Below are 27,461 nucleotides of genomic sequence, written 5' to 3'. Positions count from 1 at the left end.
CGAAATTGTGTGTGAACAAAGCCTTAGAAACACTGAATAGTGATTTGCCTCTCTGTAAAATTAGTACAACAAAATCTATATGATCTATGCTAATAAAAGTTTATTATTTTCTTCCAATGCTCATCATTTGCTAGTACTGAACGCTGACCTCAATTCAAAACTCGCTTCACTATCAAGTTGTAATCACCAAAAAAGTATTTGAAAACAAAATACTGAAAACTTAGAAGAAAGAAACATAAATTATTTTTGGGATATAAATAAACAATGTGCAGTTTTGGCTACGCAACAGACCATTTGTTGCTCTCTGCTTCCATTGTCTCCATATATGCACCAATGAAGTATGCAGTGCTTTTTAAAGATTCCATGCTCAGATAAAAAAAATAAATAATTTGTCATTCAATTAAAATTTAAGCAAATTTTAAAGCTCGTGTATAATTTCTGCACCTCTAGCGCAAACACTTGGAATTGCAAAAACAATTACTATATTCTAACAGGATTCTTTCTCTCAAAAAATTGTCGTCTTCCATTGGCTGGGACCATCTTGCCCTTCCATTTTCACGAAAGATGAAATACTGGTGTACAGTTTGGATCAATACGGTTATTGTGATTCAGAATGTATTTATAAATACTCACCCTCTCGTCGATCGTTCCGTAGGACTCTGATTTTCTCAATTTTCCCAAGCAAGGCACCATCTTCAGCTGAAAGTCCAGAGACAACATTGCATCATCTTAAGCTCAGGATACTACATCTCTAATAATTTATATAGATAAATGTGATGCACGTAATTTCTGATCCACTAGAACATCAAAATTGAATTTCAAAAAATAATGACTGTTTTCAAGCAAGTTTCCCAAACACTTAATACATTTGCCATTTGTTAGACAAACAGACAGTCATACCCTGAAGTCATACCATTTATTGAGCCAACTGGTTGGGATGCTCAAACAAAAACAATGTTTTGATGGCAACAAAAAATACACTCATCACCTTTAATTTACACAAGTATTATATCCATATTGTGGAAACAAAGATGGATTACAAAGGCATGGACAGTTTGGAGAAAACATCATAGACAAAGAGAAAAGACTGTACTCCCATACCAATTGAAAGTGCAGAATCGCAAACCACACAATACATTTAAAAAAAAAAAAAAAAAAAACACATAATAAAGTGTGCGAGTAGTAAGACCAGTGCCTGACATTTATTAAGCAGGGCAGCTCTGTCTTGAGGCCAGGGTTCATAGAGAGTTGAGACATACGTAGAGGTGAAACTAGGATTTAGGCATCCAGAGAACAGAGTAACGAGGAGTCAAGCGTACAGCTGCAATCATGACAATAAGATGAGGAGACCAATGATGACACACTTTACACTGTAATGTATTGAATTTTAGCTGCACTGTTGGCTTGTAATTCTATGCGGATGTGTGATTCATAGTGACAAAGTAACTGATAAGAAAGTGTGTTATGGCAAAACCAATTATTTTTAACCTAACACAAGGCTGAAAAGTGTAAAACAATGAAATCAGACAAGCCGAAAAGGAAACGTATTAATATTTAAGCAGTTCTATACCAATTCGTTTGATTTGGGAGTGAAGAGCATGGAAACAGGCACTTAATGGCTAAAGACCAGGGCACTTACGGTTGTCGCTGTAGTCGTCCACCAAGATGATCTCTTTGACCAGATGGGCAGGGCTCTTCTTTAGTACACTGCGGGTAGGGAAAGAAGGAGAGCTTAATGGCTGTATATATTTGTGAGTGTAGGAAAAGATCAATGATTCTTAGTAAAGATGACTTATAATTTGTTTTAGGAATTATTATTAATTCTTTGACGTGGGCCGTCCTACCTGGCCACAGTGCGTAGGAGGGCTGAACGTGCCTCGTTGTGAAAGGTGATAACCACGCTGGATGCAGGAAGATCTGTCCTCCACTGTTTGTGACGACAACTGAAAAAAAGAGAGATAAGATATTCAGAAAATAAACCTCAAACTCACCATGAAATCACAATTACCATTATTTACATTCATGGACGATTCATGACTAGAGTGAATGATTCATTGATACATTATTCCACAGGGGGGAAATGCTTTGTGACCTTTGAATTTTCTCAGGTCTCTGAAACAAATTACCTTAGGCTCTTGAGCATCTTGTTTCACTCTGAAACACATTAGATTATGGAAGGGAAATTGGTTGCAACAGTATATTATGTTGACTTTAAACGTAAGCTAATCTTATGCCCTTATATTTCCCTTAAAATATATGGAATTTTATACACTACCAAAAAAAAAAAGAAATTAAATTAAAAAGCCACACTTCCAGGGTTCTTTTTGAATATATTTTAGGGGCATTTTTTCCTTTTATGAGGGTATTTACAAAAAAAACATCCTTTTAAGTAGTTTACTCAATTACCAACATCAATTTCAAATGAATACAGTAAGACTATTACCTATATGTGCATTAGGCAAAGAATATATCATACAATACACACACACACACACACACACACACAAAAAAGGTTTTGTAACTATTCAGTAGGGCTGTGTTGATACAATCAAATATTCATATATATCAATACTTTATATATAACAAACCTCATGACATTGTATTGATACTTTAGATCCATGTATCAATATTTATATACAACCATGTGTATTCATATCATTCAGAAGCCTTATGATACAATTATAAAAAAAATAATAAAAAAAACTCAAAATTTTGTAGCTTAAACTTATTCAAGGATCTGACAACAGTGTCTGACATTGGCAACATAAAGCAGTGCTCCATAATAGAGTAACTTAAACAACAATACTGCATTTATCAGCAGATTGTTATGAGAAAAACTCACAATTTTTATGCCTTCCTTGAGAAAAAGGAGTTTGTCTACATTCAAGTCATGTTAATTTGAATAGCACTTTGTACATCGTTTCACAGCTGCTTTGTAGAAAATTATGCCTTAGTTTTTAAGCCCCCAGCGATCAAGCAAAAGGTGACTGCGGCAAAGAAAAGAAAAAACAAACTCCTTTCAATAGTTTGTAGTTTACGTTATATGTACATAATACAATATTATTTAGCGGTTTGAGCGAAAACCTATTATCCAATGTGTGCAAGTGTTGTGCTCATGGCCATTTACATTTCGACGTCAAAATCAGAGAATAATAAGTCTCACGTAAATCGCAGGTTTCTTACATTGTCGTTTTTTTTAATAAGCTGGTTTTTTATAGATATGAGTGTCTTGCTGTTTATGTGATCACACCGAATGTCAGCTGGGAGATGTTGTCTGTTAATTGCAACTTGCTGCTGCCGTTTCGGCCTTACAAATCCACTGATTTGCACGGTAATGTTGGCGTAAATAAAACATGTTTGATGTACAGTACTGTAGCACTGGGACACAACACCTTAGTTCGGCAAATTCGACAAGTTGTAATGCTTTCAAGCTTCTTGGCATTTGCCATCGTTCTTCAGGCTCTCAACTCATCTTAGTCGCCTATGTTGTCCAGTTGATCTGTTGACTGTTCTGCTTGGTTTTAATCACACTTGCAGTACTGTGCAAACGTTTTAGGCACTTTAGATGTTTCGCAACTGAAACATCTAAACACGCAACTGAAACGCTCTCACACACGCAACTGAAACGCTCTCACACACGCAACTGAAACGCTCTCACACGCAACTGAAATGCTCTCACACACGCAACTGAAACGCTCTCACACACGCAACTGAAATGCTCACACACACGCAACTGAAACGCTCACACACACGCAACTGAAACGCTCACACACACGCAACTGAAACGCTCTCACACACGCAACTGAAACGCTCACACACACGCAACTGAAATGCTCACACACGCAACTGAAACGCTCACACACACGCAACTGAAACGCTCACACACGCAACTGAAACGCTCACACACACGCAACTGAAACGCTCTCACACGCAACTGAAATGCTCTCACACACGCAACTGAAACGCTCACACACACGCAACTGAAATGCTCACACACGCAACTGAAACGCTCACACACACGCAACTGAAACGCTCACACACACGCAACTGAAATGCTCACACACGCAACTGAAACGCTCACACACACGCAACTGAAACGCTCACACACACGCAACTGAAATGCTCACACACGCAACTGAAACGCTCACACACACGCAACTGAAACGCTCACACACACGCAACTGAAACGCTCACACACACGCAACTGAAACGCTCTCACACACGCAACTGAAACGCTCACACACACGCAACTGAAATGCTCACACACGCAACTGAAACGCTCACACACACGCAACTGAAACGCTCACACACGCAACTGAAACGCTCACACACACGCAACTGAAACGCTCTCACACGCAACTGAAATGCTCTCACACACGCAACTGAAACGCTCACACACACGCAACTGAAATGCTCACACACGCAACTGAAACGCTCACACACACGCAACTGAAACGCTCACACACACGCAACTGAAATGCTCACACACGCAACTGAAACGCTCACACACACGCAACTGAAACGCTCACACACACGCAACTGAAATGCTCTCACACACGCAACTGAAACGCTCACACACACGCAACTGAAACGCTCTCACACGCAACTGAAACGCTCTCACACACGCAACTGAAACGCTCACACACACGCAACTGAAACGCTCTCACACACGCAACTGAAACGCTCACACACACGCAACTGAAACGCTCACACACACGCAACTGAAACGCTCTCACACACGCAACTGAAACGCTCTCACACACGCAACTGAAACGCTCTCACACACGCAACTGAAACGCTCTCACACACACAACTGAAACGCTCTCACACACACAACTGAAATGCTCTCACACACACAACTGAAACGCTCACACACACGCAACTGAAACGCTCTCACACACACAACTGAAACGCTCTCACACACACAACTGAAATGCTCTCACACACACAACTGAAACGCTCTCACACACACAACTGAAACGCTCTCACACACGCAACTGAAACGCTCACACACACGCAACTGAAACGCTCTCACACACGCAACTGAAACGCTCTCACACACGCAACTGAAACGCTCTCACACACGCAACTGAAACGCTCTCACACACGCAACTGAAACGCTCTCACACACACAACTGAAACGCTCTCACACACACAACTGAAATGCTCTCACACACACAACTGAAATGCTCTCACACACACAACTGAAATGCTCTCACACACACAACTGAAACGCGCTCTCACACACAACTGAAACGCGCTCTCGCACACACAAGTGAAATGCTCTCATACATACAACTAAAATGATTACACTCTCACACACACAACTGAAAAGCATTTCAGTATGTTGTATGAAAGCATTTCAGTATGTTGTATGCAAGCATTTCAGTTGTGTGTGTGAGAGCATTTCAGTTGTGTGTGTGAGAGCATTTCAGTTGTAAGCGTGAAGCACATTTCAGTTGAAGCGGAAGGTGGTTAAAGTACCCACTCCACTCCAGTTGGTGGCAGTAGTGTATGGCGTTTAATTTTGGACAAAACAGCATAGCGCAAAAACACAGCGCGCAAGTGAATTTCAACAGTGTGAGCACCATGACACAGCTTCGCGCGTAAAATTTAAACCTGCAGAACTTGCAAATCACAAACTTCGAGCACAAAAATATGATTGTGCACACAAATTAACAAGTCCCACACACGCGAGTTCTTTTCTGCACACGCACGAGTTCTTTTCCTATGGGAAGCCAAACAAAGCAAAAGTGGGGCCGAGACAGCGGGGGTTTACAGAGCTCGCGCCGCATGACATGTCATCTGCGCGGTTCAATGGTCCGAGCAGCGGCCAGTTAGATCAGCGCAGCGCGGACGTGTTTCCTAGCGACACCCAGTGGGCAGCGCGCGAACAATCCTCAACAGCTGCGCTGACCAATTTAAACAGCGCAGTGCAAACCATACATGCAAATTAATGTAGGCCTACAATAAAGAAACCCCTCCTTCCTTACAAAAAATTGGTTCTCTGCTGAAATTTAGCAGTTTTTCCCTACAGAAGACAAAGAAGAAGAAAGACAACATGAAAATGCATACATTTCTTATGTTTATTATCTTTAATAGTGTTAGTAAAGAGTAGTGTTGTGCGTCGATACCCTACTTTGAAGAACTGCACATATGTATAGAGGCTACGGAAAGAGCTGTACAAAGCAGAAACTTCAATGACTTTCAATATCAGTAGTCGTCTTGAGGAGCACGCCAACCTTCTGCTAAGGTCATTCTAAAACATTATACAGATATATATATATATATCACAACACTACTCTTTACTAACACTATTAAAGATAATAAACATAAGAAATGTATGCATTTCATCTTGTCTTTCTTCTTCTTTGTCTTCTGTAGGGAAAAACTGCTAAACTTCAGCAGAGAACCAATTTTTTGTAAGGAAGGAGGGTTTCTTTATTGTAGGGCCTACATTAATTTGCATGTATGGTTTGCGCTGCGCTGTTTAAATTGGTCAGCGCAGCGCTGTTGAGGATTGTTCGCGCCGCTGCCCATTGGGTGTCGCTAGGAAACACGTCCGCGCTGCGCTGACGAACTGGCCGCGCGGCTCGGACCATTGAACCGCGCAGATGACATGTCAGCGCGGCGCGAGCTCTGTAAACCCCGCTGTCTCGTCCCACTTTTGCTTTGTTTGGCTTCCCATAGGAAAAGAACTCGTGCGTGTGCAGAAAAGAACTTCGCGTGTGTGGGACTTGTTAATTTGTGTGCACAATCATATTTTTGTGCTCGAGTTTGTGATTTGCAAGTTCTGCAGGTTTAAATTTTACGTCGCGAGCTGTGTCATGGTGCTCACACTGTTGAAATTCACTTGCGCGCTGTGTTTTTACGCTTGCGCTGTTTTGTCCAAAATTAAGCGCCATACACTACTGCCACCAACTGGAGTGGAGTGGGTACTTTAACCACCTTCCGTTTCAACTGAAATGTGCTTCCGTTTCCACTGAAATGCTCTCACACACACAACTGAAACGCTCACACACACAACTGAAACGCTCTCACACACACAGCTGAAATGCTCTCACACACACAGCTGAAATGCTTGCATACAACATACTGAAATGCTTTCATACAACATACTGAAATGCTTTCATACAACATACTGAAATGCTTTTCAGTTGTGTGTGTGAGAGTGTAATCATTTTAGTTGTATGTATGAGAGCATTTCAGTTGCGTGTGTGAGTGCGTTTCAGTTGCGTGTGTGAGAGCATTTCAGTTGTGTGTGTGAGAGCATTTCAGTTGTGTGTGTGAGTGCGTTTCAGTTGCGTGTGTGAGAGCATTTCAGTTGTGTGTGTGAGAGCATTTCAGTTGTGTGTGTGTGAGCATTTCAGTTGTGTGTGTGAGAGCATTTCAGTTGTGTGTGTGTGAGCGTTTCAGTTGTGTGTGTGTGAGAGCATTTCAGTTAGCGTGTGTGAGAGCATTTCAGTTGCGTGTGTGAGAGCATTTCAGTTAGCGTGTGTGAGAGCATTTCAGTTGCGTGTGTGAGAGCATTTCAGTTAGTGTGTGAGAGCATTTCAGTTGCGTGTGTGTGAGCATTTCAGTTGTGTGTGTGAGCGTAATATTTTCAGTTGTATGTATGAGAGCGTTTCAGTTGTGTTTGTAAAAGCATTTCACTTGTATGTGTGTGAGCATTTCACTATAGTATGTGAATGAATTTGGTTTCATATGTGTATGTGAGAGGAAAAGTACATGTATGTGCATGGTAATTCTGAATAATGTCCCTAGGGGCACCTCATAATATATTACTCCAGTTCAGAAAATCTAGTTGTTTTATCATCAACATACACTATGCTATATAGGGGTGTCCAACCTGCATGTTGCTCTTTAACGTTCGAAGCATTGAAAAGGTAAGTATTTATACTATTATACTCCCTTGGACTTCCCAATCATGCATTGAGGCCAGCATAAATTTCTTGCGCCGTTTGCTGGAGGTCTCAAGAGGAATAGCTGAGCAGTAGAGCAGCAACGGAATGGGTGCTTTGACTAGAAGAGCTTTTTAGAGCATATCCCTTTGGCACAATTCAATCCACTGGCCTCCAACCTCACAGCATGGCACCAAATAAGCTCAAAAAGACCTCCACTGTTACAGCTGAATTCAACAGCTAATAGAAATGTTCTGACTTCAGATGACATTTTTAATGTAGGTATACTTGCTGTGCAATAACATCAAAGCCAGTTCAAATCATTAGATGGTGAATGGATCTATGACCAGAGAGTAGCCCATAAATTAATGTAACAAAGGAATTTTGTAATAAATTGATACTGAATGAGAAACACAGATACAGACACATGCAAAAAGTTATGCTTCATTAATTGATTGGCATGCAGTGATGTGGTCTGAACACCAGGCATGGGATCCGGCCTCAGCGAGACAACAGCTATTCTCGCCAGAAACATTTCCAATAAAACACGTGGCCTGCTGTCATCAGGGCTAACAAAACAGAAGCAGAGTCTCTCAAGAGTAAACAAACAGCATGTGGTCCTTGTTAGCAGCTTAGGTACGTTTTTTAAAGAGTGAATTAAGACTATTGAATTAAGTAAATGTGCTTCATACTTTCAGCTCTGGGTAAATATTTAACAAAAGTTAAATGGAGCAGAAATCTAGAGTGAGGAACTCCTTACTTTTGTGAAAAAATACAAAAGGATGGCATTCTAACAAACAAACTCTACGTTCTGACCATTAAAATGGTCACAGTTGTTTTAGAGATAATTTGCCTCCAAAAAAAATGTCTTATGCAATTCAAATATATGACTTCTTTCCTCTGAAGAACACAGTCGAGTAGGGGTTGCACAACTACTGATTTTTAAAAATGTTGACTAGTCTAGCCCATTAGTAGAGTTGATTTCAACTTGTGACGTCATTCAACCCCCAAACCAACACACTGCCGAATGACGTTCTTGAAGGAGTGAGCGGCATCCAAGTCAGATGTCCCAAAACACAAATTTGACAGTCAGGTTCAATTCCATCAGGTCATCGGATCCAACTTGAAGCACTTTTCTAACTGTCACCTAATAGTGTTCTTGAAGGAGAGAACGGAATTCATATCAGCATAACACTAGTATTTTGGTTATATTTAAAAGGCCAATTTGCATAAATTGAAGGTTACCGTAGTATGTGTCTCATCTATATGAGAGTAGTCTATTGAATGTTCTAAACATTATCAGTGTTAATGCAATGCTATGTGCAGTTAAAGAAAACACGTACGATTTTTGTTGACACCTTGATACTGTACGTTGGATTAAGCAGAGCGACACCCTAAACAAACACCAGTTCTGAAGTGCATTCTGTTTGTGCATCTTTTAAGGACAGTCTGACAGAACATTACAGCCTACATTTGAGCCACTTCACCTTTTCAGTACAGATCCACCAGGCATCACAGCCACTGTATTTCCTACAGATTTATAAATCAATTGTTGAGCAACAAGTCAACTTCAGACTGATGGTGTCGACTAGTCTGCAACCCCTACAGTGGAGCAATTCTGATGAATGTATGATGCTGCTCTTTTTTTCCCTACAATGATAGTGAATGGTAACAGAGGATGTCAGTCCCTTACATTTAACATCTCCTTTTGTATTCCACAGAAGTCAGTCAGTCAAACGAGTTTGGAACCTTAATTTAGGTGAACCATCCCTTTAAAAACACAAGGTTTAGCCTGTGTCTTCTGTGCATATTGGATTGGGAATGCAGTTCACACACTGCAGGGATGGAGAAAGTGCAGTGATGAGACGACTTACAAGAAGGATAATGTCATCTGCACCATCAGCTGATCTCCAGGAGGGAAACTCATGGATATATAATGACAAGACTTGCACCTGAAACACTACAGGGAAAAATTGGTCAAGCTTTTTTCAAAACAAATTTACAGCAAACCTAGAAAGGCATCATACATGTCATCTTATTTTCAAGAATCAGAATCAGCTTTATTGCCAAGTATGCTTACACATACAAATAATTTGTCTTGGTGACAGGAGCTTCCAGAGCCCAACACTACAAAACAGCAACAAGACATAGATAATAAGAAATAATTTAAAATACATCAATAAAAACTGAATAGAAAACAAAAGTATGCATAGAACACACACACACACACACACACACACACACACACACACACACACACACACACACACACACAGTGCAAATCTAATACAAATCTGGCAGAAGATGTTGGATGTGTTGGATCAATATAAAAAAGACTAGACTCTGAATTGCACATAATTATTGCTCAATGAGGCGGTTTTAACTGTTCATGAGATGGATAGGCTGAGGGGAAAATCTGTTGCTGTGCCTGACGGTTCTGGTGCTCAGAGCTCTGAATTGTCGGCCAGAAGGCAACAGTTCAAACAGATAGAGGGCAGGGTGAGTGGGGTCCAGAGTGATTTTCTAGCCTTTTTCCTCACTCTGAAAGTGTATAGTTATTGAAGGGAGGGCAGGAGGCAACCAATAAATTTCTCAGCAGTCCTACCTGTCCTTCGTAGTCTTCTGATATCTGATTTCGTAGCTGAACCAAACCAGACATTTATTGAAGTGCAGAGGACAAACTCACTGACTGCGGAGTAGAACTGTATCAGCACCGGCATTGGCAGGTTGAACTTCCTCAACTGGGACTTTTTCAAAATGGAATCGTTGCGGGTCTCCCACTTCAGTTCCTGTGGGATGGTAGTGCCCAGGAACCTGAATGACTCTACTGCTGCCACAGTGCTGTCAGTGTTGGGTTGTTTCTCCTAAAGTCCACAATCACCTCCACTGTTTTGAGCGTGTTCAGCTTCAGGTTGTTTTGACTGCACCAGACATTCAAGCTGTTTAACCTCCCTTCTATATGCAGACTCATCATCTAAGATGAGGCCAATGACAGTGGTGTCCTCTGCAAACCTTCAGGAGCTTGACAGAGGGGCTCTTGGTGATTCGGTCATTGTTGTAGAGGGATAAGAGTAGTGGGGAGAGCACACATCCTTGGGGGTCACCAGTGCTGATAGTACAGGTGCTGGAAGTGAATTTCCTGTCTCACAAGCTGCTGCTCATCTGTCAGAAAGCTGGTAATCCACTGACAGATAGACATGGGAACAGAGAGCTGATGTAGTTTTGTCTGGAGTACAGCTGGGATGGTGTTGAAAAACCAAACTGAAGTCCAGATTAAGGATCCTTGCAAATGTCCCTGGTCTGTCCATATGTTACAGGATATGATGCAATCCCATGTTGACTGCATCCTCCACAGACCTGTTTGCTTGATAAGCAAATTGAAGGGGATCTAGAAAGGGTTCAGTGATGTCTTCAGGTGGGCCAACACCAGTCTCTCAAATGATTTCATGACCACAGACATAATGGAGACAGGTCTGTAGTCATTAAGTCCCGTAATTTTTGGTTTATTTGGGACATGAATGATGATTGAGTGTTTGAAGCAGCATGGGAATTCACACCGATCCAGTGATCTATTGAAAATCAGTGTGAAGATGGGTGGCCAGCTGGTTAGCACAGGATCTAAGACACACAAAATATTTATCTCTAGTGCTGAACGTGCTATTCGCACTCTGTGCGTATACACGTATGCCTACACAATCACTTAGCGTGGTGTCAAATAATTAGCACAAAGATTTAGATCTCGGTCCGGATTGAATTGTCATTCGGTCCAGATCTGGACTGGAGTCCGCCTATTGAGTAGCCCTGGACAAAAGATATGATCTCTCTCAAAGCATGCAGGCACAAGTAACAAGATCTCATTCAGTTCCATTCTATGTCATTTAAGCCCTCATTTGAGCCTGTGTTATGTTCTTGGCACACCTCCTGGTGGCCATAAGTAATTAGTGAACAAACCTCTCTGCACATATTTGGATTACTTCCACCTCTGGTTGCAGCGATCTGATTCCTAATACGATTGTTTTATCATTCCATGACACTGGACAACATACTACATAATTCCGATCAAGTTATCCGATTCATGAAAGCTAATGTGTTTTTAGCCTTGCACATTATGTGCTCTGTACATGTTGTGCTTCATGTGGATTATCTAATAATGTATGCATCTGATTATGGGCTAATTTTAATGGGAATGTTGTGTTTATTTTTCATGAAGTTATCAAAAACACTGCTTATAAGCAACATCTGTTTACATGTAACTTGTATCTCAAGGACATGTACTAGCTATTACTTGCAATATATTAGTCTCTGAGTAAAACAAATAGGCTGGTTGTATTCTATTCTTGGAGAGCTTTCCAACAACAATTGACACATGGGTATTTGATCAGTTTGATATTTTTACCAATAATATGTACAATGCCAAATTATGAATAAATAATCAAAACAGAACACTTCTGATTAGTTTGCAAATTTCAAAAGGACTTTCAGTTTTGGTCATAATGCCTGCATGTATTGTAAAGTACAGCTAAGCTTTCAATTTTAAGCTCAATACATTATTTGTTGGTCAAGACTGGAGTTATTAATATTTTGATAATTGTGTTTCTCAGCGGGCATGCCGACAATCCGAGCTCAAAGGGTAAAATGTACATTAGTTATTGTATATTGTACAGTATATTATTGTGCACTGTAATATATTAGCCTGGCATTAACCGAAGAGTTGGCTACAAAATCTTAATTAAAGGATATCTCTTTTTAAAGTGGAGGGTGAGTGATTTGTTTACTTTTTTATAAATGAATTAATCAGAAGTCTTAATGTGATTTGAGAAATTCCATTTTGTAGTTTTGACGAGAATTGACTGCACTGGACACATTATTAAATGCATTTAAATTAACTCACATTTACATTTTGAAATAAAGCTGCTAAAGGAGTCACAGCATATTTGCCATCTTTCTCTTTTCTAACTACCATAACCCATCTTCTACATTTTGGAAAGTTGTGGAAACATTATAGAGTTTGATTTATTCATCATTTATTTCTATACACTATTAAATCTACACAATAACATCTGCTGGTCTCCCTTTTAACCTCCATACGCTTTGATTTGGTTTTCCATGGTATGATTTACTTCCGCATTCCAAACACCAGAACGTAATAAGGGCCCATCATTTGGATCAATTCAGGATATTAACTTAACATCTTATTTCTCAGATCAGTCTCATGCTATATTTCCAAACACACATCTATTAACACTGGCCTTAAAACTCCAACCAAATCACTATAAGGGCCATCAACAACATTTTCGATGTTGTGCCAATAACATTCCCTGCCAAATGACTAAAACAGATGTCCAGTTCACATGACATTGCAACATCAAGCGGAGCCCAACAAAAATTATGCATACTTGGTACACAATGGATGCACACATTTACGAACAAGGACATTCACAAACAAAATTGTGTTTTTATCTTTGTTTGAGGAAAATATGGTCAATAAGGCACTCTGTCAAATTTCTACACATAATGCACCTTTATGATTGACATTTACAATGCATACCATGCTTTCTACTGCTTCACTGGTCCTCCTTTATTTAAACTATGTGTATATATACAGTGTTTACTTTTCACTTTCTAGTAATCTATCATTTCATTTTCTTTTTAATGATAATGGTGATGCTCATGGTGATGGGCAGATGAAACATTTCACTGCAATTGAATTAATGTGTATGTGACAAACAACACTTTTAACTTTGAAGACCTGGATGAATCAAATATGGTCACAAAAGGGGAGAAATGGAAAATAGAATTGGACAGTATGGACAAGAAACACATCTTAAATGGCACAGTCAGTGTAGTAGTCACACAACATTAGGTAAATGTTTGTGTATGTGGCTCATGTAGACTTCAGTTGATGACTTCATGAATGCTCTGGCACTTGTAATGGTGGGTAAAACTGTGTGATATTCACAAAAGTCATACAGGCACAGGCCAAGGCATACAGTTATCCTTCTGAAAGTGAATGCCTGATCACAGGCAGTTTACAGGGATTTTGAAAGTGGCAGGCCTTTAATGGTCATGCTCAAGAGGTGAAGTAAGTAAAGATGAACAGACTAATTTAGTATCTCCAAAAAACCCACCGAAAATAATGGTTCTCATCATTCAAGTATCTGTTACCAGCTTACTATTATATATATATATATATATAAACTTAAAGCAACTTTTTATGGCGAGTTGTTGATTTGTTTAATCATAATATATTTTTCAAGCCTCATTGCCTGGTAATTAAAGAGCACTTGAATTCCTGGAAGTATTGGCTGTGTTTTTTAAATGGTAACAAACATCCAACACCAAATTGTACTTTCACATCCCAGGTGGGAACTGAATGGCTTGAGGTCAGGAACTTTGTAGTATCCAAGTAGCTTACTGCTGTATGATATAAACAAAAGTCATGCCAAAAATTCTTCCTGTAACCACAAACCACAATTTTATTTGGTAAAAATATTGTATGACTATTAAAATACTACTACTACTAATAATAATAAATTCTTAGGGTCAAGCACATCATGTGCAAAGGGAGGGTATTTTCCTTAGAGGGCAGCATCTTCCAAGCAAACTACAGAGACCGGACAAGTGGGCTGCCCTCCTCCTTGACAAGCCTTCCTGCATGTCAACAGTAAATCAGTGAGTCCTGTGAGCCCAGCACTGCAAGCCTAGCCATGGAAACAACAGTGGAACACAGCATTCGCTGGCCAACCAAAACCAACCGCATCTTTACTCTACATGCTGGGCTCTTCAAAACACCTGTAATGATTGCTTATAGAGTGATGATATGTGACACCAAAGTGACACGAGCACAGACAGTGGCAATGGATTCTGTAGTGAATGTTTGTGGATTGTTTTCTACTGTGATTCTCCATACGTTGAACATTGTGGTATAAAAGAACCCCTATGCTCCACAATAAATTTTCGGCACTGGAAATGGATAGGACATGTCCTGCGGATGCATCCGAACCGTCTCCCCATACAAACTTTCACAGCACTACCTGGACCAACCTGGAAACGTCCGAAAGGTGGCGTCCAGATGACGACCCAGAGAGACTTCCACAAAGTAGCGCAATCATTCATTATGAAACCATTCGGCCTCAGCCAAAAACAATACGACAAATCATGGCAACAACATCTAGCTTCAATCGCAGGTGACAGACTGCAATGGCGACAGATTTCAAAGGATATCGCCTATACCCACCATGGGTGACACGGCGCTTAAGCAAGCATTCTCCATAAACCTTTTAATAGACCAATGAATGAAATGTCGAAAAAAGTTATTTAAATGCCTGGACTTTTGTGGGCAAACTATTGGACATACAATGGGTACAAAAAGTATTTTGACACTTATGCCATACTTCTAGTGGAAATTTTCTTAAAGAAGCAGAAAACACCAAGCAAATAATTTCACCAAAAGATGTTTATTAGGTTTCAAATTATAAAACAATAGATACAATGTTCAAAATAAAGACAAAAAGTGTTTGGATACTTTGTAGTTATTAATATTTGTGGAAAATGGGTTTATAGTGTAAATTAAACAGGTCTTGCCATACTCTTATTTTTAATTTTATAAATAATTTTATTATTTTCCCTGAGGTCAACTGATAAATGTTAGAAATGTTTTTTCTTTCTTTTTCCAACAAAAGAGACATTTTGCAACCCATCTCTGGCCGTCTGTCTGAAACTCTCGGCTTTGGTCTAAGCACCTCCTTTAAACTTCAACGCAAACACACACTTATGATTGGCTAACATCATACAGCCCCTCAAATACAGTCATACTTGAAACTCAATTGGAAGAGAATGACCGAACTCCACAACATTATAACACTAAATGTCAGGGTTTACACAACACACATCCAACACATTGCATCCAAATATCTGAAACTCATCAGTTACTGTATGTGCAGTATTGCCATAAACGATCAAACAGTCATGACATTTTTTTTTTCTCCCCAATTTGGAATATCCAGTTTCCAGTGTGCTCCAAGTCCTCGAGGTGGTGTAGGGACTCACCTTAATGCGGGTGGGGGAGGACAACTCTCAGTTGCCTCTGCGTCTGAAACCGCCAATCCACACATCTTATCACGTGGCTTGAGTGTGTTACCGCAGAGGTATAGTGTGTGTGGTGGCTTCAAGCTATTGTCCGCGGCATCCATGCACAGCTCACCATGCGCCCCACCAAGAACAAGAACCACATTATAGCGACCACGAGGAGCTTACCTATGTGACTCTACCCTCCCTAGCAACCGGGGCAATTTGGTTGCTTAGGAGACCTGGATGGAGTCACTCAGTCCACCTTGGATTCGAACTCACGACTCCAGGGGTGGTAGTCTTTGTCTTTACTTGCTGAACTACCCTGGCCCTCAAACAGTTATGACATTTGAAATACTCATGAATGAAACCGTTTGCTTACGGTTTTGCGATCGCGTACAATAGCGTTTTTAACTGCCCCATCCTTCAAAAACAGGTCCTTTGCAAAGCTCACTACAAATCATGTTTACATACACCAACAATTAAAAATAGCGCAGATGGGTGCAAGAATGCATCCAGGACTGATGTAATGCAGAGTATGCGTTGATTTTGTTGCTGTAGAGGCGGTCATGAATTAATGGGCCCCCCATTAGTGACATTGGGAAGCTGTGGAATTAGAACACAAGCAGTTTTTGCAGCTTGATTTCAATAAATGCATTTATTGCATTGGGGATTAAGTTTTGAGTTCTGAAAATTACAGTTTTTATAGTAGAAAGACATCTTATGTCATCAGATTCCTCATGACACAACCCCTTTAATGTGATGAACTACATCTGAGTTTAATTTCATACATCCACTAAATATTATTTTGGGGCCAGTTTGTTTAAAGTAGTGGCAAAAATGGTGCAAAAAATTTGTAGCTAGTTCTAAGAAAATGTCTAACATCATTTATTTACATAACCCAACTTTTGGTATGACATTACTGCAATTATACTCATTCATTTTTAGTGTGAATTAAGCATCCTAAAGTACCCAAATAGTATTTGGGGCCACTGCATGATTAAACCCTAAAAATTAAACTTGCCCAAACAAGGTATGGAACAACTTACATTTCCAAATGGTCAGTGACATAACAAAATGTTACATTTATAGATTTTTTGAAAACTGAAGCCCTCGATATTTTGGCAACTCATCAGCATAAAAAAAAAAAAAAAAAAAAAAAGAGCAATTTTCTATACTCCATCTAACATCACACCCTAAAAAATGAACACTAATTCATCATTGGGCAGTGTTAACTCTTTAGACAACATCAGGCTGTGGGACCAATTTATGCTCGTAAGAAGTACCAAACCACCATTGCATTTACATCAGCCTTCCAAAATAAGAATATATTTTCTGAGAAGAGGTTATGTGATGATATCTAGGCTGCCTGAATCCCGACAAAGACGGTTACATTCTCTGGTCATAATAACACATCAGTAAATTGAGTGTTTGATAGAAACCTTATGCAATCGATACAGTCTAAGTGCAGCTGTATAGATGTTACATTCAGGGGACCAGATAGCATTTATAAAGATCCTGAAGCTTTTTGAAAAAAGGATTAAGCCATGTTCAGGTGCATTATACAGGTAGACTTGTGTAAATACATTGTAATTGGTACAGCACATCATGAGCTTTAAAAAAGGTATATTTCTCATTATGTACAATTATTTTATGTTAGTTATAATTTTCCAAAAGCCACAATTTGGCTGGTACTGTAGAGCTGATGAGATTCAATACAGCAAAAAACACTTACTGCATCTATGGGGACAATCTCCATTGTCCATCTTAACTACTAATTTACTTTCCTCACCTCTCTACTTGCACGCATTCAAGTCAACAAAATGATTCAATCCTGTAAATTCTCCCTTGATATCTATGACAAACATGTTAGCCTCAAACACAATCTGCTGTTTTTCAAGGAAACTTTGAGAGACTGAAGGATGAAGATGAGCCTCTGGGGGGGAAAAAAAAAAAAAAAAAAGACTGATTTGCAGGGTGATTAAGGCAGATATGCTTCATTGTGCAGTATAAGCATCTCCTGGTTAAAAGGCAGGCCTCTCTTTGGGATAAAATCAGCCAAAATGTATTTGTACAATTAATTTCTGATTTGGATAAAGAAGCACTGACACTCTGTAGATCACATTCATAATTTCTTGTAGAGTAAGGCAACATAATAAGTACACTATAATAATTAGATATATTAGGTAATGGATAAGTTACACAATATGTTGTGTAATATAAAAAAGCAACTATAAGTGCATTTCAGTCTTGAAGCTGCAGTTCAATGTTAGAAAAGAAAAACATCCCATTCATCTTCTCCATAAAGACATTTATTAAACCTTTCAAGACATATCTACCATGAGCTTGGAGGTTGAAGCAATGATATATGCTTCTGTAGAAGCAATTCAGAGTTAGTTCAACTTTATTTAAAAAATAAATAAATAAAATGTTTAGTTGCCAAACTGCTGTGAGGAAATACACTACCCATAGTCATGAATAGAGCAGCAACATTCCACTTGCATGAGGCAGTCCATGACGTAATCAGGTTAGACATCTTCACTCTTAAACTATTTAAATGTTTACATATATCTGAATATTTAGCTAAAAATTTGTAAAATCTAGTTTTCATACTTAAAAAAAAAAAAACTACAAATAAACAGTTGTACATTGTACCATTGTTTTAATTCAATTGGGTCTTAACAATGCTTTATGGCACTGTAGTACAGGCTCTCACAAAAATATATTAAAGTGTACAGTCTTTTATCTTTGTCTTTATTTTATTTATTTTTGGAAGTTCAGTACACTTTTTTTAATATTGTGACTCATCACAGAGCTGATTGGTTTGGTTCAAGTCTTACAACTCTTAATAGCAGAATTTGTTTTAATGCCCATGGAGAAAAAGAATTGGACAGTATATCATAAACAATGTATTTTAGATCACTTTCGTGCACTATAAACTGCAGAAACAAATGAACACCATTCTAATTAGAATGTGTGTATAGTGGGCCTGTATGCAATATTCAGCCATGATAGTAACTTGAAAGGAGTTGAGCTGAAAGATCCACACCAGATTTTCAGAACATCGAGTTACTGAAAGCCAAAAGTGTGGACAGGGACTTACTGGTCATGTCTTGTGTCAGGGATGCTGCGGTCCATTCTGAGTTTGTCACTCTCAACCTGGTTGAACTTGTTGCGGGCATAGGGATCCTGCCCTGGCTTCACTACGGTTGCTCCCACGTACAGATCCTGGTCAAAGTCCTGCCACCTAACCTTACCTGAAAAATAAAAAATTATGGATATGAGTACACGAGACACCTATTTTGAAACAAAATAATAAAAAATTTAAAAAAGCCCAAAACATGTTATCCTTAAATATTATTAATTTATTTTCAAGAGAAAAAAGCTAAAATTTTTAACCTAATACGGAGGATCGATTACTGTAACATTTGGTTAGACTAGTTTCCATTTTAAATGTGGAACTATCAATTTATCAGTCACTTTATGTTTGCAATTTCACAAAGACACCTGTATCATAACACATCACCAAGGATAAAGTTCGATACTATAATACACAGAACAAAGTATGCGTGTTCTTGAAAAAATTGCTTATGTTTCTGAGAGGCATCTCTCTGAGCCAAGCTTTCAAGATAAACACCTCAAATGCTCTACTGTCCATTATTACATTATAAATCACAGCTGCCAAAAGGGACGTGAAAGTTGCTGGCTACAAATTTTTTTTTTTGTAAATTATAAATCGGGTGAATCTGTCACTGGGGACATTTGCCAAATGATAAAATATGAGAAAATTTGCCAAATGGAGCCAGTCTATTATGGTCTGCTTTAAATGATTTTCTAACCACAAGCTCCAATTTTTTCTCAAAGAAAATTGCTATTTTTCATTCTGATGTCAGTCACATTCCACAATAACATGGCAGAAGTCACTGCTAACAGACTGTTGTCATCGAGTTAAATGGAAGAGATGGCTGGGATGATACTAAGACCTTACAAACATGTGGCAGAATTCAATTATATAATCTATCATTACAAAACACTAAAAGCAATAAATCTAGCTGGGTTCTGGCAGATGTCTTCAGCATTATAATTAGGCTAAATTGCTTGAGTATGACATGCCATTGAAGATAGCCATTTAGAAGAGTGCTAACATTGATTCAAGGTCCAAGACCTCTCCCAAGGGAATTGCAAATGAACATTGGACAACGTTCCAAAATATGGAGCAGGACCACAATGAAAAAGCTCAGATGTGTCACAGAATGGATCACATCTTATATTGGTCTTTAAATCATTAAAGTATTGTATAATTTAGTGATAGTTACATTGTATTAAAATTGTACATGTAATTACATCTTATTATGTAATAATTACAATGGCATAAATATCAAATCAACCACCATGTTAATTGAGGTGTACTATGCATGTGCCTGTGCCAGAGATTTTACAAAAATGATGTAAAAAGAATACAAAAAAAAAACATAGTGGTCATTTAGATGCCTGTTGACTCATCACAATGCTTTCAAACCAGAATCCTCAAGTTGGCATCAGACACTCTGAAGTTTAAATAATTAATTATCATTTGTCAACATTATGAAGCCCACCAATGTCACTGAAATGCACTACAGGGGACCGGTGCTCATGCCTTATGACCAATTGCTTACAACCTGCAAAGACGGCATGAAGATTTCATTTAAAAAGTGGGTGAATCCCTGTTCAGGCTGTTTGGGGAAGTTTAAAAGTTCACATTCCATAGCAAAAAATACCAAAGTTTTTACCATTATATGAAATACTAGAATCAGGTGAAGATCTTTAGTATATCAAATCTGTGGACAGTTGTGCTCGGTCCTTGTTTTTGTAATGTTTCCTTAACACTTGGATTGGCGACATTACGCTGACTCAGTAACAAGCACCATCAGACATGTCGGCATCAGCTCAACTGCATTTACCTTCCTTTGTGGTGCGACCGAAGCGAAATGCACTAGCAATGTGGGAGAACAGGGTTCATATCCCATATTGAAATCAGGCAGTAATAAAGTTTGCATAAAAAGTGAACAGTACTATTCAGAGGTTGCATTTGACACTGAAAACATTTTTACTCCACAGATGGTTAGGTTTAGGGTGGAGATACAGGTAATAAAATATGCATTTCTCTTCACTATATTACATCCTGTACCGCTGAAATCAGCTTACTTTACAATCTTGCTTGTATGATTTTGTGCACCCTACAACCACAAAAAGATCACCCTTGAATCTAAGCATGTCAGATTGCCAATCACAAATTTCAAGTCCACGTGAGGTGCCTTGACAAGCACAGTTCGACTTGGTGTTTTGAAATATTTCTTACTGAAACAGGAAGTTGGGGTGGGACATGTCGAACTACTTGTCTCATTTAAAAAAAAAAAATAGGCTTTATTTACAGGCACAAACGCACACAGCTAGGGCTGGGTATCGTTCAAAAAATGTCGATATCGATACGATACCTTGACTTTGTTACCGGTTCCTACACAATACTTTTTTGATACCAACTTTATGAAATCCGTTTTAACAAGATTACAATACCTCAAAAAAATGTGGTTTAATTTTTTCAGTTTGTTGACTTTTTTTTTTTTTTACAGACTCAAAGACTCATCTCCTGAGCCTTTGGTCTCCTCATGCCAGGGTCGGCAGGGGCAGAGGTTATAACATTAATGTGAATAGGGGAAAAAAAAAAACAAGCTAAACTGTTAATTCAGCCAACCCTAAGGATAAGTACAGTTTAACAAGATAACTAGTTTAATGCGAGTTAAACTTTATCAGTTACTGTCAACCATAAAGCATTTTTAGCATCGATTTAGCAAGCTATCTATAGCCATACATCCAAACAATATCTAACGTTACGTAGTTAAATACGTCACCGCGCACAGAAACATTTATTTAACAAGTACACAAGCATGTACCACTACAAGTTAGCCGATTTATTTGCTAAACGTTAACCATACCTGTCGGAGTTCCAGTCATAGCGCCGCTGCCTTCATCAGTAGTTCTGAAGGAAGCTCTGTGGCAGGAGGATGCTGAGAGGATGACTGCACCAGCTCGATCTTCTTGCAGTCGAAGACGGAGCAACTTTCTGCTCTTAAGTTTATTCCATGCACTGTCAAGTGCTTTATCAGATTTGTTGTGTTGCCTGTCTTGGCAGCAATTATCTTGTCGCAAATATTGCATTGCGTGCGGTTGGCATTGAGTCTGGTGAAAGGAAGCCACACTTTTGATCTTTTCCACATCTTTTACATCTATGGGGTTGGAACGCATACACGCTACAGCCTCACGTGTGAGTCGCATCTCTGGGATCAAGACATTTTTCGATACTCGATTGTTTAGAGGCAATTCGGTTGGTGCCTAAAATGTATTGAACTCGACACCTAGCTCTACACACAGCACATCTTGGCCTTTTCTTATGATGAGGAAAAGACAGCAAGAAACAGAGGTAAAAGATAGTATATCCATGTTTAAAATCACAATACATAAAGTATAAAGGACACTTAATCAAGCTGTATATCTCAAGAAACATACGACTGTACAAAAAATATAGATCATCTCCAGCATCTTTCCTCGCATCCAGCTCCCGCGTTGGTGCGTCCCATTCAGAAGTGATCAGCCCTATGCGATTCTTATTGACGCTACAGCATTGATTGTACTCCCTTCGAAGTGCCTAGCGAAGGCATGATCAGCACTAGTTCGATCAGTCATGATCAGCACACAGTCAGACGCGTTGAACAGTTGTAGGCGAGGGTGTGTTCTCGTTCTAGAAAACATTTGATTGGACATTGTTTCTCAACCTCTATGTGACGTCAAAGTCTTTTTAGCTGGGAGAAAGACTGGAGATTTGAAAATCTGAAAATGAATTGTCAACATGAAGTTCACTAGTATATAGATGACCTTAAAGCTAATAGATATGCAAATGTGGGTATATGTGGGTTTTTAAGATCCAGTCAGTGAGTGGAACTGTAACATTTTTCAATCTGGACCAGACTTTATGCCATTAGTTAAGTTTTGCAATGCAAGACTATTGTTGAGCAGTGATTTCAAACCAGGGTTACTTGCAGAGATTTAGATTTTGTTTGGTTTGTTTAACTTTTAAAAGAGAAATAATTACTTGTGTGTTAAGTGTTGTCCATTTTTTGGGATTAATATGAATGATAATATATCATATCCAATAAAATATCAGTTTAAAAAAGGAACACATTTCTGGTTTGGTGACGATGATGGGGTACTTGAGACATAACGATGGGGCTATAAGGTTACATAAACAAAGGTTGGGAAACAGCATTAAGTGATCGAGACAGGAATGCACTGTGACTGAGAAACTAAAAGCTATACAGCTACGGTCAATTACACCACTGAGCTGCAATGCACCAAATGCACCAATCCACCAAAAAGTGTCAGACACATTTATTACATCTATGGAGCACAATACATCTCAGTTGTTTATGATTACAGAGGCATATCAGTGCTTTGGGTCAAATAGAAGCCCAGTAGAAGGCTAAAGTATAAAAACCTGCAAGCACACAAGCACACCCCAAAAAACACAAGCGCTCCTTGTGCTAGGTCGATTGCTAGTCCTACGGCAAATGACTGTAGGGGCTGTCAAACTAATTAGCTGCTCAAAAGGAGAACAGAGCATCTCCACTGCGACTTCCATATATCACTTAACAGTTTTTAGACAAAGTGATCTAACACACTGCGCGCACATGCACACACACACACACACACACACACACACACACACACACACACACACACACACAGCAGGGGAAAGAATGTGAACGTTGCAGTTTACCAGGCTAAAATTCTACATGGCAACATGATATTTTCCTTAGTCTTACCCAGAGCAAGCACATACTTCATGTTTGGTTGGACATTTTATATGCATGTAATATTACTCAAAATTCTAAAGGACTTTAAAAAATGTTGCCAGGCATACTTGACTCAACTGCTGAAAATAACAAGTATCACTTGATTATGTTAAATGAAAGTTGTTTCAACCAGAAAGTTGTTTATTGCAAGAATCCTTTCCAAGACTCGAAAGCAGTGTTTCTCTTTACACGCACAAATATGTGGCTAGCAATGTGATTTCCTTGCGATTCTGGACAAAGATGGTGTCTGAGGAAGACTTTGCTATTGTTGCCGTGCTTGTTTCATAGAGAGGTTTCCCTCTTATGTCAAACTCTGGGATTCCCTAAATGTATTTGAGCATATACAAATGGGCGATATACCAAAAGTAAACGATATTTTGATGATGAAATAAAATAAAAGCAATATAGTAAATATTGCAATGATTTTAATGTGTTTTTTTATTTGGCCATTAAGTTTCATAAAGAGCATCCGTAGACCAATATTAACAATCCTTCAGGGCTGCACAATTAACCAAATAACATCAAAAAGGCTACTATGTGATTATTAAACTGCAATTAAAAAAACAATAATATATGATGGTAAATAATGCTTATAAGGCTACTATGTTTTGTAGTGTGTAATATAGAAATCTAAAAAAGGTGCATATCAAAGAAAATAATTCTCCCTTGTGTTCATTTAGTGAACAACTGCTGGAAACATGTCTTCATTATTTTTTTAATAATTTCTTTTTTTATCCCCATTTCTCCCAATTAGGAATACCCAATTCCACCTACTTAATAGGTCCTTGTGGTGGCGCAGTTACTCACCTCAATCCGGGTGGTGGAGGACAAGTCTCAGTTGCATGCGCATCTTATAACGTGGCTATGACACCGCGGAGAGTCATGCTACCATCAATGCACATCTTATCACACAACCCATTGAGAGCGATCACGAGGTGGTTACCCCATGTGACTCTACCCTCCATAGCAACCATGCCAATTTGGTTGATTAGGAGACCTTGCTAGAGTCACATGCACTGGATACAAACTCGTGACTCCAAGGGTGCTAGTCAGAATCAATACTCACTGATCTACCCAGGCCCCTCAAGATTTTTCATTCTTAATGCTTTTAAAATATTGAGTATACTTTACTACAATGGCGGTTTGGATAAAATGATGGTTCCTCTGATAAAATTAATTAAAAAAAAATCCCTTTTAAACCATTTCAAAGCCAATACATAATTATTGAGATATACATTGAATATATAACTAATATTGCATTATATTCATGCAGTTTATCCAGAGGGGAACTGGCCCCCACAGTGAGCCTGGTTTCCCCCAAGGTTATTTTTCTCCATTATTCAACATCTTTTGGAGTTTTGTGTTCCTTGCCACAGTTGCCTTTAGTTTGCTCATTGGGGGTCTAAATACAAATATTACTTATTTAATTATTTATTTTAAAAAGGCACAATTTATAATCATGTTGTTTATTAAACCACACTGTTATGACTCAAGACATTTACTATACAGCTTATTTTTCTGTTATTAACTTTCTGTAAAGCTGCTTTGAAATTAAGTTTGTAAAAAGCACTATACAAAAGAAAATTACATCACTTGACATCTCTAATATCAAATAGGATGAAAAATATGGAGATATAATTTTTGTAGCTATATCGCCCAGCCCTAATAAAACGCAGATATGAGGGTGTGTAAAATTGGTATAGTTTGTGATAATGTGTGTCATTTTCCCTTTTACCACTGTACTCCCAGAAATGTATTCTCCGTTAACACATTTTTCTTCTGCAGTATTAATTGCTAAAAATGTGTATGTTGTTTTAAGAGTTTTACATATTTATATTGGAAAACAAGCCAAAACAAATCAAAAACATATTTTGTTGCAGTGTATAATGGGGCAAAGACTACCCTCCATCACCTTTCTGTTCACTTCAATCCATCTTTAACTCACAAAAAAAAACCTCTCTCTTATGGAAAGTTTAGATTGCATTTGGACTGTGAACTGTGTAATTCTTCCTCTCCCAAGTCAGGTGAGAGCTGCAGTGCTGTACTCAGAGTTTAATGTGATCTCATGTTACATTAAATTAGATCAAACAACTATTCGTCAATTAAAAGTTTAGACACTTTTTTATTGTCGACGTTGTCGATAACATTGACTAATTATTTCAGCACTAGTTTACATGGCCACAAGTTCTCCAGAAGAAACCTTGGTGTGTCAAACCACTCTTAATCCGTTGGTGCAAGGAAACCAGTGTTCACGTTTATATGACATTTCAGAACACTGCTTTCTGCAAAAACTTTGGAAAACAAAGAGTATAATAAAATAATAATAATAATAAAACCTTTATTTAACCAGGTAAGCACATTGAGAACACTTTCTCATTTACAATGGCGACCTGGACCAAAAAAGCGTCGAGGTACAAAAACATAAGTTACACATATAATTACAAGACAAAGTAGTACTCAATAAACATAGATGATTAATATACTGATCCGTAAATCATGTACACAGATCAGGTTAGCATGTACAGTGGTCCGACAATAAATTTGCTAACAATAATTTAAAAGTGATTAACGGGACAATGGATTCAAGCTTCAAAGATTTTTGAAGTGTATTCCAATCATTAGCAGCAGAGAACTGGAAGGAGAGGCGTCCAAAAGAAGTACTGAGCTTTAGTAGCCACCAAGGTGACATACCTGCTTGAACGAAGGTTAATAGAGGGATTGTTCTGAAAATTAATGATCTTAGATAGGGTGGGGTGTTACACAATAAGCATTTATAAATAAAAAGATACCAATGTTTTTGACGCCGGGTATGTAATGAAGGCCATCCGATTAAACTGTAAAGGTTGCAATGGTGAGTGTTATATGGAGCATTGGTGACAAAACGGATGACACTATGATATACAACATCCAATTTCCTAAGGAGAGAATTTGAAGCGATTCTGTAAATAACATCACCAAAATCAATAATTGGAAGGATAGTCATTTTCACAAGGGAGAGTTTGGCTGGGAAAGTGAAGGAGGCTTTATTACGAAATAAGAAGCTAATCCTAGATTTGATTTTAGTTTGAAGCTGATTGATGTGGGTCTGGAAAGAGAGTTGTCTTAAGTACATGTAAACTGGGTCATTATATTACCATATAATTATAACCTCACAATTATATGGTAAAGAGCAGCTGGGACATTGTGCTAAATCTCCTTTTGTGTTCCACATAAGACAAAAATTACATGGGTTTGGAAAAAAAATTAGGGTGATGTGTGTGAACTTTTTATTTGTTTTTTGCGGCCATTGGTGTACGAGTGTGAATGTGAATGGGTGATTGGGACACAGTGTAAAGCGCTTTGGTAACCTCTAAGGATATATATAAGTGCAGACCATTTTCCATGAACTGTCCCTTTAAATCTGTCCTCTTAAATAATACTGATGAAATCAGGTACTCCTGTGAGAATTGTCTAATTTGTGTGAATCTTTTAGGTGACCTAAATTAGAAGAGTAACATAGGGACACAAGCAGCTACTGATAATTTCCTGCGAGATCTGCAACAGGCAGGAAACACATTGTATGGCATGCAATGATACATAAATCTAAAATGTAATCTTATGTTTCTGC

The 27,461-nt window shown here is 38.5% G+C and overlaps 1 protein-coding gene across 1 annotated transcript in view; it reads right to left on the bottom strand.

Annotated features, from left to right (window-relative positions):
* Positions 1 to 27,461, bottom strand: part of LOC127660923 (polypeptide N-acetylgalactosaminyltransferase 2) — a 126,200-nt gene that overhangs the window by 29,666 nt on the left and 69,073 nt on the right. Inside the window, exons 3-6 of the mRNA XM_052151408.1 lie at positions 19,072 to 19,225; positions 1,845 to 1,943; positions 1,640 to 1,707; positions 634 to 699 (exon numbers count right to left, since the gene is read on the bottom strand). Coding sequence (XP_052007368.1) covers positions 634 to 699; positions 1,640 to 1,707; positions 1,845 to 1,943; positions 19,072 to 19,225 — 387 coding nt within the window. The remainder of the gene's footprint in view (positions 1 to 633; positions 700 to 1,639; positions 1,708 to 1,844; positions 1,944 to 19,071; positions 19,226 to 27,461) is intronic.

This window comes from Xyrauchen texanus, chromosome 20 (genome assembly GCF_025860055.1).
Source record: "Xyrauchen texanus isolate HMW12.3.18 chromosome 20, RBS_HiC_50CHRs, whole genome shotgun sequence".
Classification (NCBI taxonomy): Eukaryota; Metazoa; Chordata; class Actinopteri; order Cypriniformes; family Catostomidae; genus Xyrauchen; species Xyrauchen texanus.
Note: the sequence above shows the minus strand (reverse complement) of the source record. Positions and strands in the feature narration are given on the sequence as shown.